Here is a 14203-nt window from a genome sequence, read left to right as displayed (position 1 = left end):
CCACTGAACAAGACACACAAGCTGAAATGTCAAGACTGGGCCAAGAAATATCTCAAGACTGGTTTTTCTAAGGTTTTATGGACTGATGAAATGAGAGTGAGTCTTGATGGGCCAGATGGATGGGCCCGTGGCTGGATTGGTAAAGGGCAGAGAGCTCCAGTCCGACTCAGACGCCAGCAAGGTGGAGGTGGAGTACTGGTTTGGGCTGGTATCATCAAAGATGAGCTTGTGGGGCCTTTTCGGGTTGAGGATGGAGTCAAGCTCAACTCCCAGTCCTACTGCCAGTTTCTGGAAGACACCTTCTTCAAGCAGTGGTACAGGAAGAAGTCTGCATCCTTCAAGAAAAACATGATTTTCATGCAGGACAATGCTCCATCACACGCGTCCAAGTACTCCACAGCGTGGCTGGCAAGAAAGGGTATAAAAGAAGAAAAACTAATGACATGGCCACCTTGTTCACCTGATCTGAACCCCATTGAGAACCTGTGGTCCATCATCAAATGTGAGATTTACAAGGAGGGAAAACAGTACACCTCTCTGAACAGTGTCTGGGAGGCTGTGGTTGCTGCTGCACGCAATGTTGATGGTGAACAGATCAAAACACTGACAGAATCCATGGATGGCAGGCTTTTGAGTGTCCTTGCAAAGAAAGGTGGCTATATTGGTCGCTGATTTGTTTTTGTTTTGTTTTTGAATGTCAGAAATGTATATTTGTCAATGTGGAGATGTTATATTGGTGTCACTGGTAAAAATAAATAATTGAAATGGGTATATATTTGATTTTTGTTAAGTTGCCTAATAATTATGCGCAGTAATAGTCACCTGCACACACAGATATCCCCCTAAAATAGCTAAAACTACAAACAAACTAAAAACTACTTCCAAAAACATTCAGCTTTGATATTAATGAGTTTTTTGGGTTCATTGGGAACATGGTTGTTGTTCAATAATAAAATTATTCCTCAAAAATACAACTTGCCTAATAATTCTGCACTCCCTGTAAGGATGACATTAATGAGAACAATCTTACTTGTGAATGGGACTGGTTGGATCCAGGAAGGGGTTTACTGAAGGCAGGTGGAGTCCAGAGGCTAAGAGTGCCTGTGGTGAGTGTGTAGGTGGGTGAGTGTTCCAGGTGAGTCCTTCTCTTTCAGGTACCAACAGAATTGAAGCTGAAGGCAGTGCAGAAGTCCTCAGAGCAGCAAACAGAGGAGTGGAGTAGGAATCCAAATGAGGGAAGAAAACACTAAAACAGATGGAGCAACAATATTAATTCTCAGGGAATTCAAATTTTTGGTGCAGAGAACCTGATTGCTGCTGCTGAGGTGAAGACGATCTGGTGGAGATCTGCTGTCCATCCAACCTTAAAATACTGCATGGTTGATTGCATAACATAAATGTAAAAGAATGACTCAAGACTTTTGCATAGGATTGTATGTCATTATAAATCTCACAATATTGAAGTTCAGGGATGCAGTAGGTGTAAAAATGTATTTCTTACTCCTCTGATATGGAACTATTCCTGCAATGAGTGTTTCTCATCATGCAGTCATGTTAAAAATGTTGTTGTAATTTTGTTATTATATATTTGTATATATATTCATACAATAGAAATATTCCTAACTGGTAAATTGCAAACAATTTGTGTGTTTTTATTGATTATTTTTTCAATTGATTGAATATTATTATTATTGCACGCCATCAAACTGTTTAACTCCTCTCTGGAGGGGAGAGGGAGGGGAAACAGGAGGACAAAGGAGGGGGGAACAACTAAGCTGTAGTGCCTCTTCACCTCACTGTACAATACCTTGTGCAATACTTTTTGTAAATAGTCAACAGTGCAATAGACTCAATACTTGAAATGTGCAATTCACTTGTATTTTTATTTTTTATTCCTATTTATTCTATTTATCCCCTTTGTATATTTTATTTATATTTGTCTCTGTATTTATATATGTGTGTGTGTGTGTGTGTATATATATATATATATATATATATATATATATATATATATATATATATATATAATATTTCATATTTGATTAATTCTATGCTAAATGTTTTTCAATCCTGCGCTCACGAAGTTGTGAGGGCTTGAAAATACTGGAAAAATAACCCAATTTAATAGACTCAAAATTAATCAGAATTGTTATTAAATAAAAGTATTTGTGGGTGATTGCAGATCATTGTGAGCAGCTCAGGTGGGAGGCGTGGACTGATTTATTTCATGCAATGAAACTGTGGTTTTTGAAATTGGCAGTCAGTTCAATGGCAATAGTTTCTTCAAGTGTTCTCGCGTTATCACTATAGCTGTGTGAATTTAGTTCATTTGCCAGTAAAGAAGTGCTGCAAAAGTAGGAAGGAGACTGGTGTTGATTGTGGGTGTACCGAGTAAGGGTTTTGTCATAGGACAGATTTGGATTTAGACAAATAGATAAATTATTTAAAAAACTTCATAAAGTTAATACTGAGCAATAACTAAACAACTTACCAACAAATGAAACTAGTAATATTATGATTCTACTATTCAAATCAAAAATGTTTTCTTGATAGCAGCACCAAGAGTAGCTGTCAGCATCTTTAATGATATCACTGTCCTGTTTAGGTGACCTTTAAAATGAGTGATCATACATAAAATGAAGTAGTCATAGTGTAACAATATCTAGCTTTGTTTTGGAATGATTCTTTTAAAAAATGAATTGGAAATGTCGCATTTAAGCCCCTTTTCCATTAGTACCTACTTGGATCAACTCACCATGGTTCGCCACGGTTTTCCATTAGGTCCTGATACTACCTGGTATCAGGTACTTCTTTTAGCACCTGCTTGGCTGGGATTCGGAGCAATCTGAGCAGGTAATAAAATGTGACATCGTCACACTGCATGCCACTGACTGGCTGTTCAGTCGCGTCTCTTGAGAGCATCAAAATCAAAAGTGACATTTTTGAAACGTGACAACAGAATAAATAATGTTAGTAATCCCTATCATAAATCTGATAAACTCATTATAAATTTAGAAAAGCATCTATGTACACAAGAACACCATGTACAGACCACACATAAAAATGTATTTTATTTAGTGTATTAACAAATCGTATTATACATTTTATAGACAGTGTTTTTGTAACTTTTGCTTCACAAACAACAGCATTATAAAAATAAGAGCACATGTAACATATATTGTGAACATGATACATTGTTTGTCAGCAAATCCGGAGTAATACAGCATTTATTTATTCACTTTGTTTATGGCAATGACTATTTTCTTACAAAAATGTGAAGTAGAGCTTAAAAAAATGAGTGATTTTATCATGATATGAAAAGCAAAAAGAACACAGTGCCCATAATTTTCCAGCCAAAGAAGGAGGACTGTGATATTAAAACAATTACTTATGGTGGGCTTTTTTTTAGAAAGCAAATGTAGCGAGGAACATGCTGGTGTTGAAATGAAATGAGTGAGGTGACTACATTGCTTGGGTAATATTTTATCAGCAAAAGCCTTTTCTTTACGTATGTGAGCAATTCAGATTTGTGCAATCTACAAACATCAGCACGCTGGCAAAATATCAGTGATGGCAAATATTGAAATTCATATTAATAACTATTAAAGTTATTGTTTTCATCAGGAGAGAAAAAAAAATCAAACAATGAGGCAAGTATGGTGAAATCCTCCTTATTTCTAAGACGTAATACAAATTTATACCAAAAGCTGACATAAGAATCTCAAATGCACTCTTGAGACCCATGACAACAAATAACATGTCCCCCAAATGTCCCTTGCACTGCTCCAGAATTGCTCTTAACTATCGTCAGAGTTGTGTGGTGACTGCTCTTCCATCTGTGCGCCTGGCCACCTGCCCACTTCTTAGCTACATAATTTGGTTGTTTCGTATTCCATCGAGTTTGGCTGCTTGGCACTGAAAGTCTGCAACGCTGCCTGGATCCTGGCAACATCTGTAGTGGACAGTTTGAGCCGGTGCCGCAGCAGACAGGAGAACAGGTCCAGTGGCTGAGCTCCTGGTGGGGAAAGCCTGTTGACCCGATCCCGGATCTCCAGCAGCTGCAGCAGGGCTGAGTCCTGCGATCCCTGAGTATATGGGTAGTCCAGCTGTAAAATCAAGTCCTGGATCGCTTCCGGGTCAAAGTGCATACTATAGCCGTACACCTGGATGCTGTTGATCTTCATGTAGCCTAGATTTCGTCCCGATTCCAGGTACTCCAAGGGTTCATAATATACAGTTCCATTCCCGTTACTTGAGGTGCCCCTGATCCGGCTCCGTAGATAAAAATGCACTGTCTCAAAAAATGTTTTCCACTTGTTGCCTAAAGTCAGAGTCCAATTATAACAGTCATAAGGAAGGTCTAATTTAGTCCTCTCCCAGTCTGGATAGTTCTTCTGCTCAATGGGCATGATCCAGCTCTCTGAGTGGCTCCCGCCAAACGGATTGATATAAACAGACAACATGGGGTCCAGAGTAATGTTCTTGGTAAGGCAGATCTGTAGAGACATCCCCAGGAGCATGTGGACATGGTTTGACTTGTATTTGTTACTTTTCAGTGTCAGCAGCATTCTCTTCCTCCACGATGGGTCAAACCAATTATTCAGCCTGACGTCATTGCTTACAAAGATGCCGTGAATGCTGATGCGGTTGTCACGTTTCTGGAGAAGATAGCGCAGCTCCATGTCCTGCAGGTCAGTCTCAAAGCCTATGTAGTGGTCAGTGGAGTCTGGCACTTCGTTGCGGCACACACCCTGGCTCAGCATGTAACCCTGGTTGCAGGTGGCGCAGCGGGAGCGATTCTCATAGGAGCATGACGCACAGGAGGTGCCCTCCCCCACTGTGCATGGAATCAAGCCCTGGCAGGGAGGATGCTCATAAGGGCAGGAGCAGCTCCGGGTTTCCTCCAGGTAAGAGCCGATGTGATTGTTTTCACTGCAGTACATGATGGAGAGGATGTAGTTCAGCCAGTAGCTAAAGGGCCTGCGACAGAGATGGAGCAGTGGGTAAGATTCATTGTTGATGTAGAGTACATAACACAAGAATCACATGGCTTCAAACATTAATCTCATTGTTTCTAAACCAAACAACAAAAAAAATCTATATTTTGATGACAAACTCAATGCTCCTCTGTATGGAGAAAACCTGTGAGCCACTTAGTTTGATAGTGATCATCACGTATGCTTTTCATCAATGTGAAGTCTCACAATCCCATTTACTGTCTTCGCTCACATCTCTTTTCCCTTTCGGGTCATTATGCTTACATCAGGTGCTTTCTCTTTTGTTGGGTGTTGAGTTTCTACTTTATTGTCAAATATAATATTTATAAAATGCTCCTGATTGTTCACATTAGGTAAGCTGAGTAATTATTAGATGGTCATATAACTTTGAGTAATTTCAAATTTCATTAAGAATAAACACTGTATTTTAATTTTTAAGAATTATAGTGCATACTTTCTTTCTTTGTGGAAGCTGTTACATTGTAAAATCTATAAACAAAAACAGAGATGACTCAGCATAGAAAAAGCGTTTTTCCTCACACATACTTAAAAAATATAAACAATAAAAAAACACTTGCATGTATTTCTTTTCAGATTTTTGCCTATAAATAAGAGATGCAGTGGATATAGATGGGAAGTTGAACAATAAATATGTGGGCATGAAATGAAAATATGGCTATGGATATAGCAGTTATGCGGCACTTCACAATTATGAAGCCATGAAATGTAAATGTCAAAGTCCCTCTGTCTTCTCCTGCTCTATATGATTCGTTAATGACACATGAAAATATGTTAAATGTAATTTAGAGCAACCAACTCTTGCACTGTAAGGAGTAAAACTGAGTCATTACTTTAACTAACAGATTGAAACTATGAGTTTCATATGCATGGTTAAGTGCTTTCTGAAGAAACACAGCTAAGTTAAATTTTGCCTGCTTCCTGACTAGACCCTGTAGGGGAGGGAAGGTGCATTATGGGGGAGATCAACAGTCATTGCTTGTTCTGTATCACATCATAATCTCAAGAGACCAATGCCTGCTACGCAAGTCCCACATTTAAGCGATTCATTCAAATCCTTCAATGTTTTCATGAAATCCCTGTAGAAAAGATTTCCTGTCCACTTATCCAGTCTAAAACGCATCCTACTATAGATGGATCACTTGTCGTTTCACTACAAATATGCAAGGTCAAAAAAGATGATGAGTTAGAAATACACCCATTTTATATTTAGTGCTAAGAAAACGAGCTAATTGGGTAATTGGAAAGTCTCCCTCTGTAAAATAAGCTAATGCTAATTACGTTACAATTTTTATGTTGTTTACTTTGGGCAGAGCTGAAAATACTAAAAAGATACACTCTTGTTAAAAGCATAAACAACCAAAGCAACCACAAATGGTAATCAAAACATAGCTTCGGCTTTGGCATCACACAAAATTTCCTATAAAACAATATTAGGTTTAATAAGAGGCTGATAAAGATCACATTAGGAAAATACATCATTTATTTAAGTTGGAAACGTGCAGAGTCTAGTCTAGCCCTATGTACATGTAGAACCATACATATAGTATATGATTAGCAAAATGCTCTATTTATTCCAAGCCACAAACTATATCGGTGAAGCAATATACCGAAATTGTTTCTGAATGAAAGAGCAGATGGAATGCATGACAGGAACATAATGTGGTAAATTAGTCTGTCGCTTGCTATGTTCCACATCTGTCAGATTTTTTAATCCACTTTTGTTCTTTAGCAGAGTGGCTGTTCTGTTGCTGTAGCCGTGTGCAGCTGGTAAATTAATTTAAGGGAAACAAAAGTGCATGTATAAGTAATTTACATCTAAAAAACATAATTTTGAAGGGAAAAGTACCATTTGTTCAAACAGTTGTTAGACTAAAGAAATTAAACTGCACTGTGCGTGTGCTGGTGAGTGTGTGTATCACTGGGAATTTGATCCCATGATAAACAGTAGCGTTAGCCCTGCATCAGACTGGCCAGGGTGTAGCCCGCCTCTCGCCCTGGGATAGCTGGGATAGGCTCTAGACCCCTGCGACAATGATAAGGATAAGCAGAAGAGGATGGACAGATAGATGAATAAATGTTAGATGTAATTCTTAAATCAGGCTTTTTTACCCTTTTCCACAAATTATTTTAGCTTCTCAATGTTTAATACATTGACTGGAAAAGCATTTGATATATTCCTATATCGACACAAATACTATGAAAGTATAGTATTTGTGTCATATATTTACTGCAACAAATAAATGCAGTAAATATATGCAAAACATTTTTGAAGAACATTTTGATATTTTGGATATGAAGCAATTGATTATAAAGAAGATGCTATAATACATGTAATATTCTACTGAGTCAATTTTTAAACCAGCTATCAAACTGGATACGATCGAGTTGTGTTTGAACTTACACAACATATTTAAATGGATTTCGTCTACACAGTCCTGCGTCTCTAGATTCTAGTTGGGCTGGAAAAATACACACAAATGGTGAAGCTAAGCAAAGTGATGATAAGGGTGAAACTGTGTACTAAACAGCTGGATAAACTAACATACTGCTGCTGCAGACTTCACAGTTACAGGAAAAAAATGGAAATAAATGATTGTGAGTTCACTTGTATTGTCAGTTCTGTGCAAAAAGCAATATATTCAAATGTGTTTTTTTCCACTTTAATTGAGAAAACAATTATTTAAAAAGAAACATGGCTTAGAACACCTTCCAGTGGTAAAAATAACTAAATATATAAACTTGTGATTGCGTTTTCTTTTCTTTTCCTTTCTTTTTGTTTTCCAGCTCTATAATTTGTTCCCTCCAGTGTACTGTACTTTTACTCACTAATGATGCATATCTTAGGAAAAAATAATTATCATGCAGAGCTAAAGTCTATAGAAGGCTTCTGGTGTTTCTTAGTTTCGAGACCATTTTTTTGTTCTTATTTTATAAGTGCTTTGAACCGGCAAGCCCCCTCTAGTATTCCAGCATCACAGTGAGCGCAGTCAGTGTGATGTGGAGAAAAACAGAAAGGAGCAAAAGACTTTTTCTTTTTCCTCAAATCAAATTTTAAATCTGGTGACATTTTGTCAAAAGATAGTCGATGTAATGCGTTAACAGTGTTAACGGCACCCAGCTTGTCTGAAACTCATCAGCGAGAGTCAGTTGTGCATATCTCACCTCCAGAGTGGAGACTGTGCACAGCAAGAGAGAGGAAGCTGTCTCGCCATCATAAGCACATTTTGTCAGCAGGACATGTAAACTGTCATGGAGACGCAGTGTGCAGTATGGGCAAAAGAGAAGCCGGGTGTTCACTCTGCAATCTGTTCATTGTCTGTCAGTTCATTTCACACAGATCAATGCCACAAACGAACTTTCTCCTTCTGCCACAGCGTACATTTTGACTAGTGAAGAAAACTTCTCCTCTGCACTAGATACACTTCATTTTTTCCATTACAAGCCACATTTATTTACTTTGGAAGCACAGAAAAAGCCGCCTATCAGTTGTTTTTGTGCAGCTCCATCACGGCTGCCCTGACACCTCTTGTATTCATGGAAAAAAATAAAAGGAAAAAAAATACTGTACATAGTTCCAAAGACTGCACTAGAAAGTTACAAAAGAAACTCCAAATGGATTTACAATGTAACAGCCTACATTTTTTTTTTTATGTTTGCGTTGTCTTCATCTCACAAAGACTGTGAAGCTTTGGAACATGAATAATGGCTACAGAGATGTACAAATATTCCATATGAAAAACAAATCCTCTGTGAGCTGGGCCATTATGTACAGGGCGGTATGATATGTAAGGTAAATGAGGATAAAATCTTTGTATATTCTTGCTATATATATATATATATATATATATATATATATATGTAACTATTCACTATTACATTGACAAAGGGCAGTACATTCTTCTGCTGTCTGAAGATTCATCTCAGCTCAAAACACTGCAAGTCGCCTATTTCATCATTGTAATTTAGCTGTTTGCAAGCTTTTATACACAGATGGGAACATTTACTAAACCTGTCACCATTTTCCATCAGGGATGAACATTTTGCATCTTTTTAATTTTTTTGCACAGCACAGATATTACTAAGAATATAGCTGTAAATGACCTCGGTCGCACCTAATTTGCATAAATTGCTACTAAGGAACATCTGATTCTGCAGCATTATGATGCTATATGAGGAAACGGTGCTTAGGACTGGAGCTGAAAGCCATTAAGAATCAAGTTAATATGATATGAGGGACCATCTGGAAACAGAAATGCAAAATCATGCGAAAAAATAACCATTTGTCGTTGTATTGAATCTTTTGTAGTATGACTAGTGCAGGACTGAGAGCTCAGCCACAATGATTTTGACCAATCTTTTAATCTGCCTTTATCGCTCTTATACATTTCCCCTTAAATATCAGAAATACACTTTTCCCTATAGCGATGGTCAATCTATAATGGTAATAACCTGAATACATTTCTATTCCCTTATAAGATCTTTGCAAATAAGTGTCAGTATAGCTCATTTGGTTGTATAGAAAACCCATATACTAAAGTGGTGCAGTACCTTGAGTTTGAGTCTGCAAATAAAAATTTGGATTCCCTAAATATACTACTTCAGGTGAACTAAACAATTTTTGTGTTCTATTTTTAGGAAATAAAACCTTTTCTTTACCTTGCTTAAAAATGTAAGCAAACACAACTGTGCTTGCAGCAACTCCGAATTTAACACTGCATATATGTACAGTGCTGTGAAAAGGTATTTGCCCTCTTCTTGATCTCTTAGTTTTTTGCATATTTGTTACACTTCAATGTAAAATAGTAATTGCCCCCTAAACCTAATAGCTGCTTGCGTCACCCTTTGTAGCAAGAACTATATCCAAGCTTTTGCAATAACTGGCAATGAGTCTTTCACATCACCACTTTGCTTTGTAGAATTGCTTTAATTCAGGCTCATTGGAGAGCTGAATTAAACAGCCTGTCTAAGGTGATGCTAAAGCAGCTCAATCTGATTTAAGCACAGACCTTAACAGGCCACTGCAAAATATTCATTTGGGGTTTTTTTAACCATCCAGGTGGAGTTGCTGGAGTCTTTCGGCTCATTGTCCATAACCCAAGTGTCCCTGAGCTTAAGGTCATGAACTGACAGACGGGCATTCTTTTTTTAGATTTTTCTAGTAGAATTCATGGTTGCATCCATTTCAGCCATCAAGCCATCCATTTCAAGTTGTCCAGCTGCTGAAACCGCAGCCCAGACCATCATACTACCACAACCATGTTTGACTGATGGTGTGATCTTTCTATGATGCTATGTTTGTTTTGCCAGATGTAACAGGACTCAAACCTTGCAAAGTTTCACTCTTGCCTTGTCACTCCATAGAATATTGTCCTAAAACTCTTGGGGATCATTGATATGGTTTTTGACAAATGTGAGATGAGCCTTTGTGTCCTTTAAGGTCAGCAGTGGTCTTTGGAAATCTCCCATGGTTGCACTCCTGGAGTAATTTTAGTAGCCACTCCTGGGAATGTTCACCAATTTTCAGTTTTCTCCATTTTCTCAATGGCTCTCCATTGTGGTTCACTGGAATCTCAAAACCTTAGAAATGGTTTTGTAACCCTATTCGTAGATGTCAATGACTTTGTTTTTCATCTGTTCTTGAGCTTCTTCAGACGCCAGTATAACGTATTTCTACAGGTTGATTTTTTAGGGATTTCTTGATTTAGTGTGTCTGGCAGTAATCAGGTCTGCATGTGGCTAATAAAATAGAACCCAGCTTTCCAAAAAATGTGATTAATTCAGGTGGGTTTGGAAAGCATTTTCTCCTTAATAAATGAAATCTCCATTTAAAAAAACTGCAAGTAAGAAATCAGGTATGAGCCAAATACATGACTTACAACACTGTATGTTCCCATAGATTTTATAGGTAAATATGTACAGTTTGAATGAACAGAGATATATTCCCTCATTATAGAGGAAATGAAGGTGGGGGCAATTGGAGATTCGAGCTCTATATTTATTTAAAAAAAAATCACATTGCAGAGGATGAATATTTGGTTTCTCACCTGAAATAGCTCCTAAAATAAACCTGGATACTTCAGCTGCACTGACATAATTACATTTCTTTTTCATAAGCTTTTGTTGCAGACTATAGCTAAACTTTGTGGAGAAAAACACAAAAATAGATGGAATGATCAACAGAAGATCCACGGCAGATTTTCTTTAGTATATGATTTCATTGCAGTCAAGTTAACCAACAGGAAAAATGGCCCAAACTTTGCATATTCCTTTGAAACACTGCAAACTTTAATTTCACAGGAGGATAACTTTGATTTCCTGAATGTAAAGGAGACCCGGACTGGGAGTGCAGCCAAGTCATCAGGTGTGACACTATAGCTCACTTCAGTGAGACCTCGGTTGAATATCAAAGTGCTAATGTATTGTGTGTATTATTAGCATAATGCCTAGTTCAGGGGATAACAAAGCACTGCGCACAGAGCGGGCTGAGGAAAATAAATGAGCACTGCCGTTTGCAACGTGCTTGAAAGGACTTGCAATGTGGCTGCAGGCTTTGGAATTTTTGCTTATTTTTTCACACTCATGCGCGCAAACACACGGCCTAACACATCTGTATCCACAGAAAGGTCAGCAGGAATACTTATATTTCTCACCTCTCTCTCAGCATAATAATTTTGGGCTGAGTTTGACACCTTTTGCTGAGGGTGAAGAGCTTGTTGATAATGCGTCGTGCTTTGCTCAGGAGCTGCTGGGTGCTGAGCTCCAGCTGTTTGTAGCGCTGGAGAATGGTCGGCTCCGTTTTCCAGAAATATTGAATAGCCGATGCGTTCATAGCATAGAATGTAGGAAGCCTTCGAACAAAGTTCTGGAACTCATCTGAAAGACAGAGGACAGGCAAGATAGTTTAGTCTGTGTTGGAAAGAAGTGGATTGTTCCTGTCTGACTTTGCCTAACTGACCTGAATGCTTTCTCACTATATTTGGCTAATTTAGTCAAGCCAAAATGAGAAAATCAGTTTGCAGAGTCCATGTAGACTGAAGAGCTGTGGGGCAAACTGGAAGTGATATTGTTTGAAGCATAGGCTAATAGAAAAAGGCAGAGCTAAATACGGTGATGGGGTAAGATTCATTAATGAATAGCATACAGATTTTCTGCAGCAAGTCTGTCAGGGGGAAATCAGGATGGGCCTGGAGCACAGAGGATAACATCTGTCAGCCCTTCAGAAATGCTGTTTGCCTCGTGTGCTAACAGATTACATTTCAATAACAATATCATCACAATCATGATTGGATGTATGGAAAATCGAAAACATGCTCACTTCTGATTAGAAAAAGACCGTGCTGTTTGTCTGGATAATAAAGCATCAATTTGGGAAACCAATTAAGCCCCAACGCCTTCCCTGCTGATTATGCAAAAAGCTTTACATGTTCCTGTGAAATTCATAAGCTGAGTGTTTTCTATGACCTGTATTTTGAAAACTAAAGAAAAATCACATGGTGCTGCCGCCACCACTATTTTTTTTCTTTCTTCTAATCACAGATTTAGCAGATTGTGTGATATATTAATTTGTCTTAACTAAAATTAGTTTAAAAGATAAGACTATTACTGGCGTCCAATGAGATGGCATAATCCAAGAACGAGTCTGTCTTTTAAAACATCCCATCCGTGTCTTCATCGTAATAACCATCACTGTGATTTACATTTTGAATAACAACAGGATTATGCGTCAAAGAAGAATAAGAATATATCTCAGCTTATATAAATATTTTAGCATTGCGCTTAACTTATTGAAACATTAAAACATCAGTCATGCAAACCTGCAATAAAAACAAGCTTAGTAGCAAAATGCAAATCTGACAAGACAAAGCAAGTTTAAGTGACACTGGCTGTTAAAGGATATTGTCAGATCATTGTCCAGTTATAGAAAAAAAGGAGAAAAAAAACCATAATCCATAAAAGTAGCATAAGAAAATAATTTTTCATTCAGGAGAATATTGTTTGTTACATGTTTCAGTATGTGTGAAATATATACAACAGTGCTGTCTCCGTTAGCGAGTTAACACGGATCGCCCCGTGCATGGGGCTGCACGGCACTAACGCTTTAACGAGCTAACCGCGCTAACACATTGACACATTGTGCAGCCCCACGCACAGGTCGATCCGCGTTAATTCTCTAACAGAGATTTGCTGCGTTATTGCGGTTATGGTGTTAACATCATTTTAACTAGATTAACGCTGACAGCACTAATATATAATATTAATGTAGACTGGCTATGCACACACTGTATAGAAGGATTACTATAAATATTATATTTCCCAATAAATTTAAATTTCCCAACTATTTTAACTAGTACGATTTATTATTCTGGAAGACAAAAGGGGTTTAAGTGGTTGACTATGAAAATTAAAAACCAGGGTAATATAAATGTGTTCAGTCTGAAAAAAATAACTGTGGGAGTGGCTCAATAGCCACGTGTTTAGCTATTACATTGATACAAATGCCTCTAGCATTGAGTGGCTGGTTCTTTACTGCATCTGATTCCCCCTCCTCACATTTCCTGCCTCCTTCCACTGTCTAATAAAATGCCCAAAAGTGATTTTAAAAAAAGGAGCAGTAAATTTCTGATCCTTCAGCCACATTATCAAGATTACACATCGTGCAGCTGGAATCTTTTTTGTCTCTAGCATCCAACTAAAGTCTAACCTTTCCAATAAAGAGTTAATATTACTCACTTTTATTAAGGCCTACAAGTACCTGTGTTATAGATATATTGTGAGGATACAATAAGTAATCAATACTCAGACTATCATTCTTGCTTTTATTTTCTCTTCGTTCCAATATTGCAATGGCATTTTATGGGAACCGAGAAAAGTGAACCTATTACTCCATTTTATAGAGTCCATGACCCTATACAGGTTGCCCATTACCCATAGAGCTGATTTTAACATTTTACTTATTAGTTTTTAAGTCCTTCATGCCCTGGCCCCATAATAAACAGTACTATAAGTATTGAGCCATTCCTCCTTTCTCTATTTCTTGCTAGAAATGTAGTGAAATGTGCAACCATACATGAAGATACAATATATCCGGTAAAAAAATATTATTTCTTTAAGTAGTCCTCAGAGATAGCTGTAGAGGATTCTTGAAGAACATTCCAAAGCTCTTCTCTGAATGTTGGCTTCCTCCT

The 14203-nt window shown here is 37.7% G+C and overlaps 1 protein-coding gene across 2 annotated transcripts in view; it reads right to left on the bottom strand.

Annotated features, from left to right (window-relative positions):
* Positions 1-3060: 3060 nt before the first annotated feature.
* LOC147309724 (BMP/retinoic acid-inducible neural-specific protein 3-like) overlaps positions 3061-14203 on the bottom strand; it is a 64472-nt gene continuing 53329 nt past the window's right edge. For both annotated transcript variants that reach the window (XM_086269306.1, XM_086269307.1), the window contains 2 exons: positions 11669-11891; positions 3061-4980 (listed from right to left, as the gene is read on the bottom strand). In XM_086269306.1, the coding sequence (XP_086125432.1) occupies positions 3864-4980; positions 11669-11891 (1340 nt within the window). In that variant the 3' untranslated portion in view covers positions 3061-3863. The remainder of the gene's footprint in view (positions 4981-11668; positions 11892-14203) is intronic.

Source organism: Aulonocara sp. 'chitande type north' Nkhata Bay, linkage group LG17, assembly GCF_057382095.1.
Source record: "Aulonocara sp. 'chitande type north' Nkhata Bay isolate Kocher_YH1m ecotype deep benthic linkage group LG17, A_spYH_male_GT1.1, whole genome shotgun sequence".
Classification (NCBI taxonomy): domain Eukaryota; kingdom Metazoa; phylum Chordata; class Actinopteri; order Cichliformes; family Cichlidae; genus Aulonocara; species Aulonocara sp. 'chitande type north' Nkhata Bay.
The sequence above is the reverse complement of the archived record's forward strand: the minus strand, read 5'-3'. Positions and strand labels throughout refer to the sequence as shown.